The following is a 23391-nucleotide window of genomic DNA, read 5'->3' on the forward strand; positions in this document are numbered from 1 at the left end:
GAAATTCAAAACTTACTCCTTCACCCAGAAAATACAAATAATGTAGTTTTTTCAAAAAACGGGTTTTTGTGGCCATCCGTTGTACATTTTTAGATTTTCGAAATTATTTCTATTCCAAAAAATAAAACAACAGTTCTTTATATATTCTAGTCTACTTGTAGAAGTCTCACAAACACCTTACACTCTTAAAAAAGGTAAAACTAGTTTTTTTTTCATTCAACACCTATTGACAGATTATTAAAAAAAAATCGTGGGTTACATGAGAAAAATTGACTTTTTTCCTTTTTTGTATGCGTATATTGTTTCGGAAACACACTTGATTGTATACGTGAAGTTTTGAAATTCAAAACTTATTCCTTCATCCAGATAATGCAAATATAGTGTAGTTTTTTCACTTTCGTTGTTAATTTTTAGGTTATCGTAAAGTTTTTATATGCGTATATTGTTTTGGCAACATATTTTATCACGTATGCGAAGTTTTGTAATTCAAAAATTATTCATTCACTAGACCATTGTAATAACAGTGAAATGTAGAATTAATTTAAGACTTTCAATTTTAATGAATAATACATTTTTCAAAAAAATAAAAAATAAAAATTATAATAATAAATTTTCTTTATATTACTTTGAATCTTGATTATACTGTCTTTATCTATAAATACGAATCCAAACATTTAATATTATCAACTTAAGTTCAAATGACTTATACTATGAATTAATATCAAATCTTTAATTATACAAGTAAATCAGTCAGCAATAAATTATAAGAATGAATGAATGCAAGTAGGCAGTCGTTTGATAATCAATAACTTATTTTTAGCTTGAATACAATTAACATAGTTATAATAACATGAAATTAATTTTTCTAATTTTCAATTATTTATATTTATACCAATCTTACGACGTTAATGAGACTGTGATAAATATATTTTTAAATTTTAAACCTTGATTATAATCTTACAACTTTATTGTCAAGTTATGTCGACTACAATAATTAAATTAAAATAATAAACTATTTTTTAATCAATATTATTATATTATTATTTGTCATTTTTTAGCTGTACCGGTGCAGCATAAAATTGAGGTAGGAATAGGTACGGAAAAGAATAGGGCCACCAATGCTTACGCTTGAATACCTCAAATGGTGCCCCTGGTCTGAATCATGACAACTGTGGGATCTAGAATCTGTCAATAGTACTTAATCCCTTTTTATTTACGGATTAGGTACATGAATATTATTTCCAATCTGGATCAACTTTTACTGTACAGCTCAACACGGATTTGACAATATTCTATACGTCTGTATTCATATTGTTATGTTGTCAGCGAAACACGAATATGCATTTAATAGCTTTTAACAAATACGAGCATTTACTAATCATTTGCATCGGTTTGTATCAGTATAATAATAAAAAAATAATATCAATGCACATGTAAGTGTATAGACTATACAATAGAAGTTCGGTGATTTGGTTCAAAGTACAAATGAGATCTTTATTTAAAATTATAAAACACAACATAATATCTAAGTATCAATAATAATATTGTAAATACAACGGACACTATTTAATTATTATGTCTTGTTCATATTGATTATATAATCTGTCATAAACGCTATCTATATAATTATATTGGGTGCTAGGGGAAAACAACGACGTTTTATCGTCAGTTTTGTTTCAGGCAGTACACCGATCGCGTACACAAAATACACATCATACTATAATAATCACTAAATATAATATTATAATTTATATGACTAAACATTTTGTTGTTTAATAATATTATATCTCTAAAAATAATTATAAATATGCGCACACGTAATTTTAATAATATGTAGGTATATAAAAAGAACATGAAGGTATGTAAATATCTTATAATATACAGTATATAAAATGTTATTTGACAATTATAAAAAAAATAAATAATAATAATAAAAATAGAACAAACAGAAATTATAGTACAAAAGGTTGTATGAAAATAATGGAGAAATGCTCAAACTTTAAAAAAAAATTATAAACGTATCATATAGCACCAAGGATAACAACAGTCTGTCGAAGGGAATCGTGAAAACAAAATGGATCGATAAAAATAACGAGTCATAATCGGAGTCGGCTGGGTTATATTTGTAAGATAAAAAAAGAAAACGATATACAAATATAGATATTAATCATATTACGGGCGAGACTCTTTCCAAGCTCGAATGATATACCTGTGACAAATCCCGAAAAAATTCGAGTCTGGGCTGGTATTGTTTATCGTCGGCGAATCTTTGGATCGCGGTAAGTACCACCAACCTTAAGAGATTACATAGAGTCGGTGCTCGGAAAGCGTATTTTTTGTTTACATCTCATTATATAAACTCGCAATATTGTATTACCATAATATTATTGTCGCTCGAATCGTAAACGGACGTTCCGTAGTCGACGCGTGAACGATCATGATAATCTGATTTTCAAACAATAAAGTCGGGTACGAAATAACGTAATAATGTACGACCAACGGTAATATAATATATGATATCATTACATCATTGCAAAGTAAATTTATATGAACTAGATTGTAAATAAATAATTGTTTCCCCGCGCTCGCTTGAAAATCCCTTTGGTGGCAAGGACGGAGTCTTGTTTTCAATCTACTCTACATCTACGTGTTGGTTAGTGTCGTTCAGTCTATCGGGTGATAAAAAAAAAACAAAAAAAAAAAAAACAATATAATAGTCGGTAAGCTCAACACGACAAATTCGTTTGGGTCGTTTGGAGGTAAACATAATATAATACTATACTTATACACAGTACGTATTACTTACATACGTCTTATGTTGTGTCGTTTGTCATCGCGTAATATATATATATATATATATATATTATAATATAATAATTGTCGGTACAATTAGTGACATTGGATAAGTAATATTATAATGATGATAATAATAATGATACGTAATTTATATACTTAGATAAATATCATATATAATAGTAATAATTCCGAAACTAGAGCCGCTTAACACAATATCTACGAGATAGACGATATGATTATACGTGGATTACGGGACAGACGAGGGGACTAGATCGTTATAATTATTTTCAGGAATGGTAGGCGGAGGGAGGATCGGTCGTCGTCGGCCGACTATTCCGCACGGAGGTAGAACATAAGTGGTTGTCACGGTAGTGGCGTAAACGTACCGCGGCGGTCTACGGTAGGCATATATAATTCGAAATTTCATCTGTTGGATTTTTTTTTTCTCGAAAAAGCTCCAGCCGTACGCCGCCGAGAGGGCTCTCCTAATTGCCACGGGACGTCTTCTGAGTGCCTACAGAATACACCCGTGTACCTACTGCGATCATAATTTTCTCATATAGCGAAGTGTACGGAATAGGAACGATCGCCCGACACTATTGGCCGTACGACTGCTGCTGGTGCTGCTGGAACAGCCTGACGCCGTTGTGGTGCGTGGGTATGGTCGAGTGGTTCCGCGACCGGACGGCAGACGCTTTGGCGCCGCCGACGCCCGCGCCGCCGCCGACGCCACCGTTGTACGACGACGACCACTGCCGTTGATGCTGCTGGTAGTTGATCTGGTTCTGCTGCTGTTGGTTCTTCTGCTGCTGGTACTGGTGATAGTGCGACGGCGCCTTGACGTGGTGACCGGCCGTCGTCTGGGGCGGGGCCGGCGGCGCCGCGTTGTGCGGCATCGTCCTCCAGCCGGGCACCGACCCGGGCCGGTTCCGGGCGCCCCGCGGTTCCGTGAACGAGCTGAGCGACACGTTCGTGGGCCTGGTGCACGGGTCTGGCGGCATCCGGGCCTTGGCCCCAGGGCCGCCCTTGTGCCGGATCACCACCGTGTCCACGGTCTGCAGGTCCGCGTAACTGGCCCGGCGCCGCTGTTCGTCGTCCGTCGGCGACAGCGTGGCCGTGGACGCGGCCGGCGACAGCTGAAGCGGCGGCGGCGGGGGCGGCAGCGGCATCGTGGCCGCCGTGTCGTGGCTGCTGTTGGAGTGCACGCCGCTCGACGATTCGCTGTGGCCGCTGCACGCGGCCTGCGGCGAGTGGCCGGCCGCGGACGCCTCCGACTCCGACTTGACGGTGTCCTCCTCCTCGAAATCGTCGGCGGCCGTCACCGACGCCGGACCCGTCGCGCGCTGCGGCCCCTGATGGCCCGCCGCCGTCGTTTTGCTGTACACGCCGCCGCGGTACCCGTGGTCGCGCAACTGTTGGTGTTGCTTGGACACCTGCAATGAAAACGGTGAATTAATACGATTATAATAGTCGGCTGTCCCGAGTGTAGGTACTATACGTCATTGTACGACGGGGCAATTTATAACGATATACGACAGCTTAATGCGTTAATCCGGCTGATATCGAATACGCGCGGCCGTGATATATTGTTACACGCGGTTGACGCGACGGCAGCCGTGCCACGTTACGCTATTTATACGTTTTTATTTTTATTTCATTTTTTACGTCGTTCGAGTCAAAGATATCCAGACTTTTCACGGTCTGACTCGTTATTTTGAAAAATGTCTACGTTTTAACGATCCACAACGTACTAATGGCTTTATTATCATCATTTTTTTGTTACTTTGCCGATCGCTATCCTCGCGACAATTTTTTGTCTGGCAGTGTCGTAGTGTCGTAGTCACTGGTAAACTTTTAATCGCTGTGAATAATTTATTATCAATGATAAAACTAAATTCGAAAATCGGTTTATAACAATATAGCTGCGAGGATAAAGTTGTATACGTATGCCTGCTACTAATTTACGTACGATCTATCTTTTCTTTTACTATATCATAGTTAATATGATAGAAAATACATAAAATATATAAATATTTCAATACTTGACGCGCCGCGACCCACCAAATATATAACCAGGACACAAGGGACCTCTGGACAGTAGAAAAAATACTATTTTTAATCAAAACGCACAGCTATATTGTTCTATAGTTTTGATCGTTATATTATCATATTATGTTAGATTGCCGTTTATTATAATATATTGTGTGCGTGCTGGCGGCGTCCGACCAGACAAAGAACGGTTAGGTTTGAATGTTTATTGCTCTATACTTCGAGACCACGCTCGTGTTATAGGTCGTCGAATACGCTGTTATTTAATTACGGTACGAACAAGTCGTCTGCTTATTTCGGATGACATCACAGAAACTTTTTAATAGCCGTTTGCCGTGTGTACACCACCATAATGCGAAGGCTTTGCCGCGAATTAAATGCGGAAGGACGTGGGCGTTCAATTAAACGGGCAAACTTTTTGCGCGCTCGATAACAGTAGCGGTGTACGCACGCGGGAACGACGGCAACTTTCGAAGCGATAAAAATTGAGCTCGCCCAATGTGACCAAACTATACGTACACGCGGATATCGTGATAGTATAATATTACTCGACCGAGGGAAGATGATCCTGCTGTGTGCAGTGACACCACTCGTCAGACCGTCAACAGTTGCAATCTAGAGCATAAAAATAAATATTTTAATATCTCGCATTAATTTTTTTCGGCGTACACCTGTTGATTCGTTTCCAAAATCTATATCCTTACGGCTCCTACTACACTCGGGTCACTTTCAGAGTTCCAATCGACGTCCGCACATACATTCAAATATTAAAATATTATATCGCTGTATATTATTATATAATATTTAAAATTAACCGCAATCATTACCGAACGTATACGTCTATTCTATTATCTCGGTATTTAATTAATGTGGGAAACCTTAGTAATGTGTATAGTATTGTTTGTTTAATTGCTAGTTTTTTTTATACAAAATTTAATTATTTGTAACAGGTGGTGTATTAGTGAGGTTATGTGTACAGTTATATAGGTGAGGAGTGATTCGATGAGTGTGCAACTCCCTCTTCTCACAGAATTACGAAACTTGATTTTTTTTTTTCATATGTACCTATCTATTTATAATTTGATATGTTATGTAATAAAACAATAATTATAAAATTAGTATTAAATAAAATTAATAACGATTAAAATAAATGAAATCTTTACCTAACCTAACCACGGGTCTTGGAATGTGAGCCCTTTTACCAAAAATAATATTAAAATCATTTTAAAATCTCTTTCCCTCTTATATTGAGGCCTGTGTAGAATTTATTTATCAGATTACTGCAGTGTAGCGCTAGTGCAACAGTCAAACCGCTATACACCGCAACGTATATATGATATCAAACGCTGAAATATATATACATAGCATTAACACAAAACTTCCGAGACGAGTTTCTGAAACTTTTAAGAGGATTATATGCACGAGGGTATATGCATGTTGCGTATATATATATATATAGTATACATTTATGTATTTATATTTATTGTGCGTGTGCGCGCGTGCGTTACCGTGTTGACGAAATAAAATGATAAGTTTACACTTAGCCCATTTAAAGCTGAGCGACGGAAATAATATAATGTAATACGAGGTACATATAATATTATAATAAATATTGCTACTCTGTGTAATAAATGTTAAAATGCACTTACTAAAAGTCTACAGCGACAGACTTAATATAGACGAGTGCTACGAGATCGTATACGGATATCAGTGTAGGAGTGCTATATAGATTATTAGATTGTAGTATATAATAAGCATTATGTATATTGAATGATGTATAATTACGAATTGAGCTCTTCCCAAAATCAAGCTCCGCAAGATTCAGCAGTTTTAATATTTTCTCTGATCATGAAACGAAGTTGTTGCTAATTAATATTGTTATGGCTAAAATCGGGTTTCCGTCATGAATAAAAAGGAATAAGAATTGATTATTACAATAGAATATATTTTTACAAAAAAAAAAAAATACCTGATTTTATGTATACATATTATATTGTATAATTATTTGCATTTTATAAAAAAGATTTTGGAATTGTTTACATTTTTAATCAGTTAATTCCAGTGTGAAAATGCGTATAGAAATAAATGTATTATTTTAAGTGTATATACAACGTGTAGTTGTATCACCTCTGAATTTGATTAAGCGTTGATGTGCTAATCGAATTTTAGTCTAAAATGGTCGGACAAATATAGAATATAAATATATCCGAAATATTATAGGGTGTTCAAAAATCAATACGCAATTAATTTCATATAGTATATATAGTTACATACTGAATCGATTCATTTTAAACATAAAATACATTACTATATAAACTGTATAATGGTATTATTGTTATAGGACACATTGAACACAACAATAAAGGCAGATATGTATATCGGTTTCGTCACGCCAGCCGTAATGCGAATAATATTATACCGCGCATAGTTCAAATTTTAAATTACAAATATTTGCATAGGCAAATAAACCATCGGCTTTGATAAAATCTATTTAAGTGATAAAATTGTGATGAGAGTGGCCATTAAGCTTTTACAAACATATAGCCTCGCCGATTGTGGTTTATAATAATATTAAACCGAAATAAAAAAACGGACGAAAAAATAAACGAAATCAACGCATATTATTGAAAGCTAGTAGGACGACATTTATCGTTTCACTGGGGCTGCTCATATTATTGACAACTTGATAAGTTAAATGTATTAATAATAATTTAACTTGCTATATTTTAATAATATAATTACTCATTACACTCTAAGATACAGATACATTATAACTATATTTTTTCTTTATATTTTTGTTTTATTATTATTTTTAACACATTAGTTGTTTGATAAGAATAATGGTGAGTTAATTTTAAACTTAAAACAGACATTAAGTCTTATGAATTACCGAGGTATATTTTATTACTACTAATTTATGTTGACGATCCTCTCATTCCTGACAGAAGTCTAATATACAAAATCATTTGAAAAAAACGTTTAAATTAAGTTAATAAGATACTTTTATTTTTAATTGGCAAAGTTATTTTAAAATGTAATTATAACTGTCAACTTTTAATTTGTTGAATTTTTGTTTTCGTTTATTTTTTCTACTCAACAAAGCTTTAAATTATTCATTAACTCGGCTAGCATTAAATTTTAGTTGATTGTATATCAGATACAAAGGTAATTAATTTTTCTGCCTGACAACACATTCAACTGTTTGTTTCTATTATATCGTCGAGAAAGGTGTATGTATACCTTTACTGTATTACTAAGTACTCACTTGGGTTTTGCTGGCGTGGAATTCCGCCGCTGAACTTATGTCTTCTTGCAAGGGTGGCGGAGGTGGTGGTGGTGTGGCCGGTGAGTAGAACAACTCTCTTGTGTTGGCGCTCGCGTATGTAATTACACCTTCCCGGACTGTGTCCAAAAGCTGTAGGTATGAGAAAATCCCATATATTATACAATCGTAATTGTGACCAGAAGTTGTATAAGATTATAGTAGTACAACTACAAATCTAGATTTACAAGCCGAACTTTTTAATGCTATAACAAACCCAAACGAAACCTAACTTAAAGTTTTGTATTTGAACCTTAACCAAAGTAAAAAATTCGAATTGTCTCAAAAATAGTAGCTCACGTAGGATTTTGTTTTAAATATTATACTATTTTAATATACTAATATTTTAAAATAGATTTTATATCATTATAAAAAGTATTATTTATCACTAATGATATAATAATAATGTATTGTTCTTTAGAAACCAAACAGTTAGGATTTTATATTGGAGTGAATAGAAATAAAATGCCGTTATTCTACAGCCCATTAAAAACATTTCTATGAATGAAGAATAAATAAAATAGTACAGACAAAATCGCTGAAAACAATGCAAGTTATTGATTTTTTTTTGTCTATCACGAAATCGAAGAAAGACCGTGAGTACAATCATTTTTTAAGTTGTCGTTTATACACAAAATAAATTTGGAACTCTGTCTGCATAAATGAAATTAAAAATATATAGACAAAAGAAATATATATTTTGACCGGTGGGTAACCTAAGAAAAAACTTCAGAACCCAATAATATTATTACTACACTGGGTGTTTTTCTCATGCTCGACCACGTCATAATTGTTTCTTTTTAATTAATATTTTTGCTATACTTTTAGACTTTAGTACACTTAACTTCTTGTAATATTTTTCAGTTTTTAGTGTCGGTAAAATCATAAATTCCAAAATCAGAATACCTACATATTTATTAATGTTTTTTTTTTTTTAATTCGTTACATGTATTCACGAGACTGCCTAGTGAAGTTATAATATTTTAAAAACAAACATGATAATTCTAAGTACATTAAAGGTGAACGGATGGTATCAGACACCCTATAAATAGTATCTTCGTACACGCAAACGATACACGTGGTGGTTTCATATTTCGATTACGAACCATTATGATCGATTTTACCTTCGTGTCCTCAGATGTATTGTCGTCACTATGATCGTTTGTGGCTCTAGCGACCATCGGTAATTCACGGAGCTTCGCATAATCACCGTCGTCTTCTGGACTGACTCCTCTTCGGTCGATTTTGTCCATTGGTATACCTCTGTGATGAAAAAAATATATTAAGATTAACACTGCCGTAGTCCTCTGTATTCGACTCAAGATGATTATTTTAAAAGTAAATACTAATAAATTATTTCTGAAAATAAATGGAAAATTTAAATAGAATAACTATTTTCAATTCTTAGGGTATTATTTATAGGTATTGCCTTTGTTTTTGATTTATGTCATTTATAATATTTATAAAAATAATTTTTATCTAACGAATTTAGTCTTTAAAATGTATTTTAAATTATACAGATATTAAATGTTATTGAATAAATAGTTTTATTAATAAACGTTTAAAGCGTTTTAACGAATTAATTGTGCACCATCATCCATAATATTGAATTCTTTCATTGTCACGCAACTACAAATGCTTATAAATGAGATAAATATTGGTTGGCTGATTGAAATTATTATTATTGTTGTTGTTATTATTATAATTATTATTTAATATCACTTAATATTTGATAATCATATATTCATATTATGTAAAAAGGAGAAAGACGGTAATCGCTTTATGCAGTATCTATACCTCTTCATTGAGAAAATCTCCGTAATATAAAATGAATGTTAAATTTGAATTCATTGCTTATGAAAAACAATTTTACCTAAGCTAAAACAGTCTGTCAGCCTTTATATTACTTTAAGTATATTTTATGATATATTTATATTGTTATTACCTATAGTAAATTATTTTATTATTAGTAATAATACGGCGAGGTCCAGTATATGTACATTACACGTTTTGAAAAAACATAAATAACAACTTATGAACATTTTTGTTTTTAATATTCAACTTTTTGACCAAGCGAATAAATTGTTATCAATATTTATAAAAAAAAGCTTAAAAAACGTAGAATGTCAAATGTCTATTAATACCTTAAACAGAGTCAAAATGTTTTGAAAATTACACCGTGTAGTTAAACATTAAATTAATATTTCAAGTATTTACAGTTATTCTTTTTGAATTATAATAAAATCAAAAAAAAATCAATGTTGTCAAAAACTAGTTTTGCATGAAAATACAGTTTTTTTAAATTTTTTTTTTTTGTATTTGTTTTTTTTTTTTGATTATTTTAAAAATACAAGAAATTTTTTATTTGGACTATTCGAAAGTGCCAACTAAATCCAATATTTATTTGAAAAACTATCTTAAAAGTTTAAGATCAAAATATTCTTATCTACTGTAAATCGTATACATAAACATAATACACAAAAAGAGATAATGATCGTTGTATAATCGATACGTTTATCATTCTGGTATCTAAGAGTCTAACATGTTCCATAAATATTTGACCATAGCTTATAAAAATAAAACTAAAATTATTGGTTGCTTAGTATAAAATCTTGTTACGATAATGGTTCACTATTAAAAAAAAAGTAAGTAAAAAAATAGTGTAATATAAAAATCATATATATTATATTATTTAATGTTTGTTATTAGAATTGCAATATTGTACATTTTAAAACATTTTTTTTTTAATTCTTGAAATAATGAGTATTTGATATTAAAACAACTGTCCTATACATGTATATGATATTTTTGAACTATTATAAGCTTGTATAAAAAGTCAATTTGATATCTGGAAAAATATAAGCGTTATAAATATTAAATAATTGATGATAAAAACAATTTTTTTTTTTTGTGTAGGCTATAGAAGACGATTATTATTATCATTTGTTTTTTTTTTTTGACATTGTTTTCGTATGCCGTCATTCATTGTTAAAAACCGTTGTAATGAATACGTAGGTGCGGTCAGAAGAGAACTACTATCGTTACTCATTAAATGCAGTTGACAATACGCGTGACTGTTTCGTTACATTGAAAGTTCTTAATTGATATATGTTGTTATGATATATTATCTGCAGTAGACACCGTTTGAAAAAAATACATAATCTATTATGTTACAAGGTTAACAATCATAATTTTACCGGGGCAGTATAGTTATGATAATTATGAACATTTTTCATTATTATTGTTATTTGTTTACTGAACAGTTTAAACCGGAACAAACGTAATAATTACGAAAAACGGTATGACTGCTATTTTATAATTTAAACGAAAATACATTTTTTAAAACACGGTTATTTTAAATGAATTTTAAACAAGAATAACCCCCAATATACATACCTTGTAGATTTCTTTGTCCGTTTACAACCAAAACAACTTGATTGTTCGTCCGAGTCTTCCATTTCACTTATACAGCTACGACCTGAACTCGACTTTGGTCTAGGCCAGTATATTTGTTCATCGCTCATTGTCTTTGGTGTTCTTTTATACTTGTGTTTATCTGAAATAAGAGTGGTATAATTTTAATAAAAGTACTAAAACAATTTAACCAGTTAAAATTCAAGGTATTTAATTCATTTTTAGCGAAAAACAAAGAACATCATTTTAAGCCTTCTGAATTGTATGTAACCTACCACATTATTTAGTATTATATAATAATTAATTAATTTTACCGTTAGTTTAATAAAATATTGCAGTATATTTTATTTAAGACAGTATTAATTAATACGTATAATATGTATGTATATATATATCAGTAAAAATAATTGATAAAGTGACTCTGTTGTATAGTTTAAAGTGTTTAAACTATTCGATTTATAGGTTGAAGTTTAAGAAGTGTAACTATTTTAACTTAACGCGATATTTCTGATTTTGTTCAAGTTATCAATAACATTAATTTGATTAAATAAAAAATAAACAAAAAAAAAATTGTAATAAATTGAACTATTTTTTAGTGTAAGCGACTTTTCGACTCTCATATGTTTTTTGAGTAATTAGGTATATATATATATATATAAGTATATTAATATTATAAATGATGTCTTTAATACTTGATGTTGAAAAATTAATTATCCACAGATGTCACACCACCGTTTACTATGCAAAATACAGAGGAAAAAAATTAAATTATAAAACGTGAGTTAATTTATATTATAATTTAATAAATATACATTCATTAATTTGACTGTCATCGAATAATTAACAGAGCCTAACCTATTATACCTACGTACGTCGGTGCTACATTTCGTGCGTATATGCAATTATACCTACTACATTGCTATTAAAGTAATTGGTAGGCCGCCATTTAACAATCAATACAAGACCAGTTTAACGACTTCAGAATAGAGACGAGTAAAATAGTGACTAATCGGATCCAAAGCTGGGCACTTATTTGAAATGTTTTTTTTTCTTTTACAAAAGCTATTTAATACGACGATCTTAAAGACCATAACATTACGCGTGTAACCATATCACCGCGTTTGGTTCTCAAACACGGGGGCCAACGTTAACCGGCGGTTTCGAACACCAATACCATAATATATTACAGTGTAAGAGTACCGTACAGCGGTATAACGATAATATAATAACAGAAGCATAAGCACGAGCATGAGCGGTACCGCAATGATATATACAAGCTCACCCGAATTGGCAGAGACGCGCGTGTAGTCGGCCACCACCCGTTCCACTACAGACGTGACGATGCGCTTGGCCGTCTTCTCGGTCAGCGAGTACGTGGCGCCCTGAGCCACCACCAGCAATGGCACGCGCTGTCCGTCGTCGCCTTCAACGCCGCCGCCGACGCCCGCACTGCTGCCACCACCGCTACCGCCGCCCTTGGGGTCGTACTCCAAGTACAGGTGCAGGTCGAACATCCAACAGGGCTTGAGCGTGAGCACCGACCACATGGCTATCCAGACGAACACGTGCGCGGTGGAGTTGAGCAGGCACGCCAACACCACGCCGTTGAGCGACGACCGGAACACGACGATGGCGTTGTACAGCAGCGGGCTCTCGGACGCGACGACGGCAAGCAGGGCCAGCACGCTGGCGCAGTACGGCATCAGGCTCGAGTAGGCGTCGGCCACCGTCTTCCGGCCGCCCGTCTGCCGCTTCACGAACCCGGTGAACCGCGTGTACCCGTAGTAGTACACTATCGAGTTGGACACGAATATCAGTACGGTGGTGACGGTGAACAGGACCGCGGTGTCCAGGTGATCCAGGACCAGGTGGTACGTGGTGGGCCCGGCCGGCAGTTCCTTCACCATTTTGCAGACGCCCAACACTTGCATCTGCGGGGCACGGTAATTCAACGATTACGTTAATGGCGATAATAACAACAATAATAATATATTTATGATGGTTTTTTTTCTATTTCGTTGGCACGTCTGATCTGTTGACCAGTCTACGGTGGTGTCTTACCGTCCAGCACGTATCGGGTAAAATTACTGTCCGCATCGGATTAATTTAAGCAAACGCAACGATGTTTTTATACGCTGGTGTACAGGGGGGTTACTCCCGTGCTGTTCTGTGAAAAAGTTTGACCGATCTATAGATACCGAAAATAACAAGAAACAGTTCGTTATGGGCTAACGCGATATCGGTAAAGACTTTACGGAGGCGGTAGAGATGTGAGCAAAAAACAAAAAAAATAATTATTTACTCGAGCGGGAAGGCATTTTCAGTCGTCTTGAGCGAATTGCACTACTGCAGCCTTCGACGCGTGTGTCGCGATTGTCACACTTGACTGAAATTTTATTGCTGAATTCTCGCTCTTATCACACAATATATATTATACTATTATTCGTTGCTGTGTGGGCGTAATAAACGGATACCTTGTGACTAATGATCAGTATTTTTTTTATTTGATTAACTTAGGGTATTCACTTACACGAGTACGTACTTAGTGCAACCTATACTCCTCTGCTCGCATGCAGTATAAATTCTCCACCGGCCGTTAGCTTCACAAGCAAGATAATTTAAATTTGTTAATTTTATATAAGAAATTATAATTGCTTGTACAGAGTAAGTACTCGATTAGTTCTCGGGTTCATATCCCCGAATTGTTCAGAACAACTGGAGGAAGACGGAGATGATCTTATTTCACTATTTAATTAAGTTTTCAGTTTTTGCCTGTATTTAAATTTAATCTAGACGTTTTTTAAATTATTTCAATGAAAGTTATTTTCATAAATAATTACAGTATAATATGATGCAATGTATTTGATAGTTAAGGATAACTCACTTTTACATTAAATTTTTAGTTTATATTTGCGAAAATTGTCTTACCAATTACCACCGATATTGCTATTACTTATCACTTTTATTTCTAAATGTGCATAGTTGGTAAGTAATTACTTTATTATTGGAAATTCAATAAAATTTGGGTTAGGTTACAGGCTTCGCCGTGGTTATAAATTGGTAAAGTATAGGACCGGAGTAAACATTTGGAACATCTGGTGTCAGGACGGACGATCAAAAATAATTGGAAAGAACCATTTGAAACTAATTGAAACCAAAACCTTAGGTAGGTACCGTAACCGTTATCTCATTTACATTCAAGTACTGAAATCAAGATTCTTTATGGTGCTATATTGTAATAAAAATTTATATTTATTTAAATCTAAAATTTACCGATAATAAAATATAGAACTATAAATTTATTTTATTTGGAATGCAGTTTTATACCGCGATATAGCTATATAAACCAAAATATATGGTATCATCGCGGTTCAAATGTCTGATAACTAAATGTAATTCAATTATTAAACATTTCTTCGACGAAATGACAGTAATCGAGTGTAAATAATATTGTCTCACCTTGTAAAGGATGCAGGTGAAGAGATACAGTGACAGGCACTGAATAGCGTTGGCAAATAACTGGACGGAGAATAACGTGGCGAAACATTTGTTAGTCTCCCAAAAAACGGACGCATACCGCCCGCAATATATGAACAAGGCCATGGCGTAATTGAAAAACTCAACGGACATGACCCCATCAGTATCAGCAGTGTCTGAAAATAGTCAGGGTTTCAATCGTTATTACATTGTAGTAGTTTAGACTAGCAAAATACTTAATATTAGGTAAAGTAAAGGATAATACACCAAACCTTACTATTTTACTCTGCTCGCCTAACTTTAAATACTTATGTTTATATATTGATATAACTAATGATTAGTTCAACAACCAATATATTACATCAAAACTTTTTAGAAAACTAAAGCGCTGTGGTTTAATATTAAAAATTTGGGTTGTCATTAAGAAAATGATCAAATAACAATGAAAAGTATGTCGATAATTTCTTATAAAAATATATCTAAGGATAAAAACATTGAACATCGTTGAATATATTAACATTTATTATAATTTCGTTATATTATAGGAATTATAATTTTGGTATATAATTAATTGCAGCGAAATTTTCAAAATATATTTATATGTTTTGAATGAATAATATAATTTATTAATATATAATGTATATCCGACTTAATGCACCACGTAAAGTGTTAGTACAAATTCTACATATGCACTTATTCATTAAAATCTAATAAAATATACAAAATGTTTTTTTTTCTTTTACTAAATTTAGAAAATATTAATAAATAGTTAATAAATGATTTAAAAAAAAAACCTTTGTCAAGATGGCGCCTGTTATTATTACGTACTATTTATCTGTTTATATTATTATTTCTATAGTTTTGTTATTTACAGTGAGAGTATTGTAAATTATTCTATTAGGTTTTAACTTAAATCATGACAATTAAAAGGGGTCTATAATAATTTTTATTCTATTCATCTACTGAAGCTATTGACCACAAAAATCTAATTAATTTTGGATTCTGTATTCACGGTAAACAAAAAGCAAAACAAATATATTATGTTATTAAACATAGTTAAAAAAAAAATAAGTACATTATTACACATATTTATTGTTAATCTGCAGTAAAATGTAAAATATAAAATAATTTTTGTTAAAATAAATATTAACCAAATTTATTTTATAAAAGGAAGCATTAAATCCACATATCTTCTTTTAACGTTACCTATTTAAAAATTAAATCATACATTTAAAAATAACGATTAACTAAAACTTAATTTAATATTTCAATAATATTGTTTCTATTAAATTAATTAAATAACTACAAGTCACAAAATGTTCAATTATAATTGTATATGAATCTGCTACGAAAAATAAAATAATGATTCGATTGTAGTTTAAAAGTTTCATAAGTTTTTATTTTTCAGTTAAAAGGTTTAATAATCCATATATTTAACAATATTCGTGTCGTTTTTTTTAACCTAAATAGAAAATAACATTTACCATTAATAATAGATTTCCAACAAAATTACGTATACACAAGTATTTTGTTTATTTCAACTTTATAATACATTGTATTAGCGACTTAGTCATCTGTTTAATTTATTTTCAATAAAACTTTGTACGATGTAAATGTAAATAACACATTATAATCATACATTTTTTCTGCGAAATCAATATTATTATAATCTATAGTTTATTTACCATTTAAATATTTAATATTGACGTGAAATAAATAAATTTATAAATTCGTTGAAAATATTTATAAATACATTTATTAATCGCTGTTTTCAAATAAAATATCATACATTTTATTTATGATTCATAAACGATATGCAATACTTTACAATTTTATATCAGTGTTATTAAAAAAAAAAAAACAAAAATTCATGGTCGATGAATTAAATGATACTTACATGATCTATTCGTTGATGGCGGCGGCGACTGTGGGACGAGCACTGACTGTGTCTTGGGTTCAATGTGCATATTTTTAAGCGTGATGTTGGGCGGACTGGACTGATGTCCACCGAGGACCAGAAAGTCCAAGTCGGTATTCCAAATATTATCTGAGAATGCACATAACAAACTTAGATGAGAAACGTAGTAGATTACACTGCGTGGGTTGTTTGTGGGTTGCATCGTGCTTTACGACGAACAATATAGATATACATTATATATATATATATATATATATATATATATATAGAACATACTCTCCTATTGTGTATAGGAATTAGTGAAAAGGCATACCGCGTAAGGCGTCATTTAGGTACCTTCCGTATATTATAATATTATATAATACACTTATATCCACCTACAGTTAATATTATAATGCTAGGCCACTATAGGGTTAATATTCCAAGGGTAAACTGCATGAGTTTAAGCGAGTTATTATTATACAGACTTAGTTAGAAAAAAAAATATCATATATCGTTGTCATACAGCATACGCTAGTTGATAAACGGATTAAAAACAAAATTATGCACGTAGCGCATAATACTACACAAGCGAGTAAAAATTAAAAATGACACAATGCATACGCTACTTGAATATTAAAACAGAGGATGTGAAAATTCCAACAGCAGTCAACAATTAGTGAGTTGTTACATTTGTTAAAAAACATTTTACACATTTTTGCTTTAATAATACATGAAATATATAGTATAATATTCATTTGACGTTAAAAGAATAAACTTGAAAAATTCACTACATTAACGTTAAAAAATATAAGGACTATATCGCTTACACTGTCCTCTACATCATTATCCGCACTTTCGTATGACTTATAAACGCTTATATGATACACAATATATAGGTAGTATAGTATATATTATTATTTACTTGTGGACATGAGACCGGCCTGTATGAGCCTGGCTTCGATCATGAGTTTGACCACCAGCAGGGCGAGCGCCGTGAACGAGTGTAGCGTGGAAGAAGACGGTGGCCCGTGGGTCCAGCAGGACGACAGGCGACGTCGGCGGACGTCCAACAGGTTTCCTAGCTTGTCCGAGTCGTTGGCCATGTTTCCGGTACGAAAGGCGGAGGTGAAAGCCACCAAAGGTACTAGCACGGCGGCCATACCGATGGTAGCTACGAAGCAGTGGACTTCGTACCGGGGCGGGAGTACGCTCTTCGGTGGCCATACTACTTCTAAGTACTCTGAAATTTATTTTCAAAAATTGAAATGTAAGCAAGTATTTAAAATGCCATCGTGTGTACCACGAGATGTTTATTAGTTTAGGTCAAATTCAAAATTCACTATCAATGATAGTTTATTTGATGACAGCAAATCGATTAGTTCTAAAAATGATTCTACATTATTTTTTATATGGCTGATACCAGCTACTATCGGTATACGATTCAAAAATACAGACACGTCGAGATGGACGCAAAGTGTATTTTATTGATAAAATTATATGTTAATATATATGACTACGTAGTACATGGTACTATGTAAAGTGTTTATTATTTATCAAATAGTGTTTGAAATTATACTTTTATTAACCTAACTAAACATCGTATTTATGTGTTATATAGTATTAAAATAACAATTTGAAGGAGTATAGTAATTTATTTGAATATTGGGGTGGTTAGAAATATTAAACACGAACTTTTTTTATTTGTTCTTTAATAATTTATCAAACAATCACTAATTCTGTTTTCTATCATAATATTATTAACAATAAATTATTCAAGACCAAATGAAAAAAAAAACAGTTTTTGTAACTTATTATATTTATGCATTCGGAGATAAATATTTCATCTTTCACAAAGTCGTTAACTATGTTAATAATTCTGTAACAGTTAATATTTTACTTGAAAATTTACACCCTAAAGTAGGCAACCCTTGTATATCATATTATATAATAATTTATCATAATATACACTATTCATGTAAATAATACATAAATGTACAAAGAAATGGCGAAGATCATCATGTAAAGTGTTCAAGACATCCTAACAACGATAACGCATTATACAAATACTAATGATAGAATATAAAATAATAATAATAAACAAATAACGAACACAAGGACGGACGTAAGTGGTTTAAAGCTGCCAAAAAGTATAACACATAAATATCACGAGAATTGAATAATAAAAATTTGCTGTGTACGCACAAATTGTTTGACTGGACTTTTGAAAGGATTATTATTTGTATTTCGTCGGTTCGAATGTACAACGTGCACCGTAATACGCACGTTCAGGTTATAATAATTTGCATACCTACGCGTTTTAATACATAATATTATTAGTGTTATGGTAAGCACAACTAGACTATAGGATCGTGTTGTACAAGTAATAGGTTTACGTATCGTGCACCAGACCGGTCGGTGGCGCAAAACCGTTTATGATAATAATTTACTAATATGTATATATATATATACATATATAGTATATTGTACCGTAAAGTTTTGAGTGTCTTCCGACGTACTGAAGTATTATCTCTGCAAAACTTTCGATAACTTTCCTATTACGTTTATATAAGTACGTCGTTATATTCAATTTGCCTTTATTTTTTCCGCTACAGTTTTGATACGTACGTACGTATCAATCAAATTATTTACTGAGTTTTTTTTTTAAATATTAATTTATGCAAATATAGAGGCAAAAAGTATATAATACTATATAATACTTAAAACCAGAACCGTGTTAAAGAATTTGCTTCCTAGAGTAAAATTGTATGGCGCCAGGATTTACCTATTATTCTCTTACTGATCACAGACAAATTATTGAGATAAATAGGATAAATTAGTAGTGAAGTCTATGTATTCATAGATAATCATAATTATTGTAGTCAACAACTGAATCAAATATTTTTAAAATAAGTGCATACTTTAATATATGTTAAAAATAAAATAAAGAGAATTTGAAAATATTTTTTATAATTTAGCCAAAATAAATATTTTAACTAGATATTCTCGGATAATTGTTGTAAGAAAAAATATTATTAAATAGGGAAATACGATGAAAAATCAAACCAGCGAGGCATATACCATCTAAAAATGTATACTAATATATGTAATATGCATACCATTTTATGTGAAAATAATACGGAATAACACAGATTCTAAGGTTAAAGTTGGACGTCGTTTTTTTTATATCAGTATAACTTAACTATATACGAAGGCATGAACCCATGTCACATCACGACAGTATCTTTGGAATGTTATTACTGTAGTGCAAGCGCGCCTTTGTGAACGCACACCACCATCATTGTAATACATAAACTACATAAACATCGAATAATTGAAACAGTTTTGGGTTCGTTCATTCTGCTAATCCGAGTGACGTGCAACGACGAAATGTTCGTATATTATATTATAATACACGTACATGAGATTTTGCGAAATTCATCGGAAACGCGTACGGCTGATCATCGTAGAGTATCACATTATATTATACTCTTCACAGTCTACACCAAGACGAGGTCTTTGTGATATGTTCTACTCTTTGCGGCTTTTCGTAATCATTTGTTTCTGTGAGCATTACTATCGGCAGTAGCATAATCGCTCTCGTCACTAAACAATATGCGTACATAATACACCCGACTTAATACACACGTTTAATTATGAGTATAGACCTATATTTAGCTATATAGTTTAATAAAACGTCAAATTTTTACATTACGGGAGCTTGGAATTTTGTTGGTTATTTTAGTAATAATGTTGGGTATGCTTATTCACGTTTTATAGTAAGTGATTGTTCTTTAATTTTCACGATTTTTTTTTTTTTTTGATAAACAAAAAACTGATAACAATTTTTATTGTTGCTACGAATATTTCCTACAAAAGGTGTATCTTTGACATTTCAACAAAGTTTTACTTGAGTACCTATACTAATTAAAAATGTTTATTTAGTAGTTTAGTACACTTTAAATTGTCTAAATGTTTTCACCAGCTTCATCGCGTAAAGTTTTTCGAACAAATGTAAGTACTGCGTGTTGGTACGCTGTATAATAAAATAAACGTAGAGCTATTCTCTCGACTATTTCCTCGGAGAATATATGTATATATAATAACAATATATTATATGGTATCAGAAATCAATATAATATACATATAATATTATTATATATACGTTGTTCAAACAACGAGATGTGTACTAAGATAATTGAAATTTTTACATCCCAGTAGGTCTAAACAATATAAAGTAGAGTACCAGGAGGAGTTAATACATCGATTGTTTCCTATACATACATAAAACAATCAAATAGAAGGTTCTTATATAAAAAAAAAAAAACAAAATACAAAAAATATTGAATTGAAGATTATAGTGGTATAATAATTGATACAATATATTGTATTATTGTAATATATATATATTAGTATTCACAATATTTTATGTTATCTATAATTTTATGATGATATTACTATAGACTCTAAACGATTTTGAAAATTATATCATAGTTAAAAAATAAACTATAAATTCTGAAACATTTTTAGGTAACAAGGGATAAAACAAAATTATATGTTCATACTTGTAAAATAGTACTGTTGAATTTTTAAAATGTTGTGTTTTAATCAATGATGATGTGAATAATCACTCAAGTTGTTGTATTTGTATAATTATTATTATAAATACAATTTAGCATATGAGGTGAAAAAAGATAAACGTCATATCAATATTTATTTTCAAATATACGTATGCTGCATAAATTAAATATAAACATTTATTAGTATTAACAAAACCATATGCATTGTTATTAATTATAAAGAAAACGCTTTATTCAGTGTCAGCTCAAATATTTCAAATATCCTATTTTTTTACGTTTACAAAACAATAAAACAAGTATTAGTATTGAAACAAAAAGGACATATATTAACCATTGTTTTATTCTAAAACCAAATTTTTAACTTATATGTTTATGACTTATACACCTGATAAATTAATTTATGATTTTTAAAATTTTATTTCATTTTAAAATGGTGTACAAAGTTGAGTGTTACTGAAATCAATCATTTACAGATAGTTTTTAAAATAATTCTAATAATATTTTAATCGAGAATTTAAATAAGAACTTAAAAAAACAATTGTTGTAATCCATTTTCAATCATTTTTGATTTTAATTAAAAACGAATTAACTACAAAAAAACGCATTAATTATTATTTATTAGCTAAATTATTATACAAAACTATTGAATAATATTTAATTATTTTCCAATTGTATTAATGGTAAGAGTATTAAATAATGTTATAATGACTTTATTATTTTCTGAAGAGAGAAGACCCTTTCTTAAATACAAAGTAATAAATACGATAAAAAATACCACCATTTTTAACGACGTGAAATGGTTTACACGCAACTTATATAATTTTCTGATTGAAACTATAATTTATTAACCCAATATTGAAGTATTAAATGAAAGCCGAGAAGCACTTGATCAAGTAAATTGAGTAAGTATTAAACACAATTGAAGTACTAAAAGTACGTACGTGATTTATGACTTAACACCTTTGAATTTATTCCAATGGAATTATTTATCGTCAAGTATAGATAATTGCACTGTCGACGAAATCGTTGGGTAGGTAGTCACACAATAGTGAATGTATGAGGTTTAATTGTTTGTATGGTTATAAAAACAAAATTGTATGCAGCTGCAGTTTTATGGTTTATTAATAATAATACGAACTCTAAAGCCTTAGATTTAATATGATTTTGTCACCATTCGAAAGGTTTAGGTATAAATATTTATTTTAGGGACTTAGGGTATTCCCTTGTGATTTAGTCTGTTTTACTATTTGTTTTGTACATTTAATTTACTCGATGCCTGTTCTTTATAATTTATTTATATTGTTTCGATGGATTTTATTCTGCTTATAGATTAATATTTTTGTGTGTAAACTAAATTAAACTAAAATCTTCTCTCAAAACTTTTGTTATTGGTATTATATTATTTTTTTTATCTGAGTATAGATTTCACAATAATTAAAACAAATTTATTTTACATTGTCAAGAACTATATAATACATAAATCACGATGAGAGTTTTTAATTCAGAAGATAATTTAGATAATCAATATTAAAGTACTTATAATTTCCAATAACTATATAGTATGTAGCTGAGAATAATTTGAATAATAGTTTAAAAATTATCACTTTTATCATTTAATCTATTATCTGCACGAAAACGTCTTTTAATTTCAATAAAAAACCTACTATGAAAGCTATTTAATTAAATGTAATATATATTATGTATATATGACTATAAATATTTCGATATCAGATGTGATCATTATATTTTAGAATTTATACATTATATTAAAATAGAAATATCGTCAGCTATAAATAAAATTCTGTAAATTAATTTTTATTTTTATTTATTTTTTCACCATTTGCCAAATTTAAAAA

The 23391-nt window shown here is 31.2% G+C and overlaps 1 protein-coding gene across 2 annotated transcripts in view; it reads right to left on the bottom strand.

Annotated features, from left to right (window-relative positions):
• Positions 1-1906: 1906 nt before the first annotated feature.
• Positions 1907-23391, bottom strand: part of LOC113548885 (protein tincar) — a 68081-nt gene continuing 46596 nt past the window's right edge. The window contains exons 3-10 of one of the 2 annotated variants that reach the window (XM_026949978.1): positions 17881-18198; positions 16956-17105; positions 15041-15234; positions 12864-13512; positions 11564-11723; positions 9292-9430; positions 8111-8260; positions 1907-4229 (exon numbers count right to left, since the gene is read on the bottom strand). In XM_026949978.1, coding sequence (XP_026805779.1) covers positions 3393-4229; positions 8111-8260; positions 9292-9430; positions 11564-11723; positions 12864-13512; positions 15041-15234; positions 16956-17105; positions 17881-18198 — 2597 coding nt within the window. In that variant the 3' untranslated portion in view covers positions 1907-3392. The other variant, XM_026949979.1, reaches the window with a different exon arrangement.

Source organism: Rhopalosiphum maidis, chromosome 4 (assembly GCF_003676215.2).
Source record: "Rhopalosiphum maidis isolate BTI-1 chromosome 4, ASM367621v3, whole genome shotgun sequence".
Lineage (NCBI taxonomy): Eukaryota > Metazoa > Arthropoda > Insecta > Hemiptera > Aphididae > Rhopalosiphum > Rhopalosiphum maidis.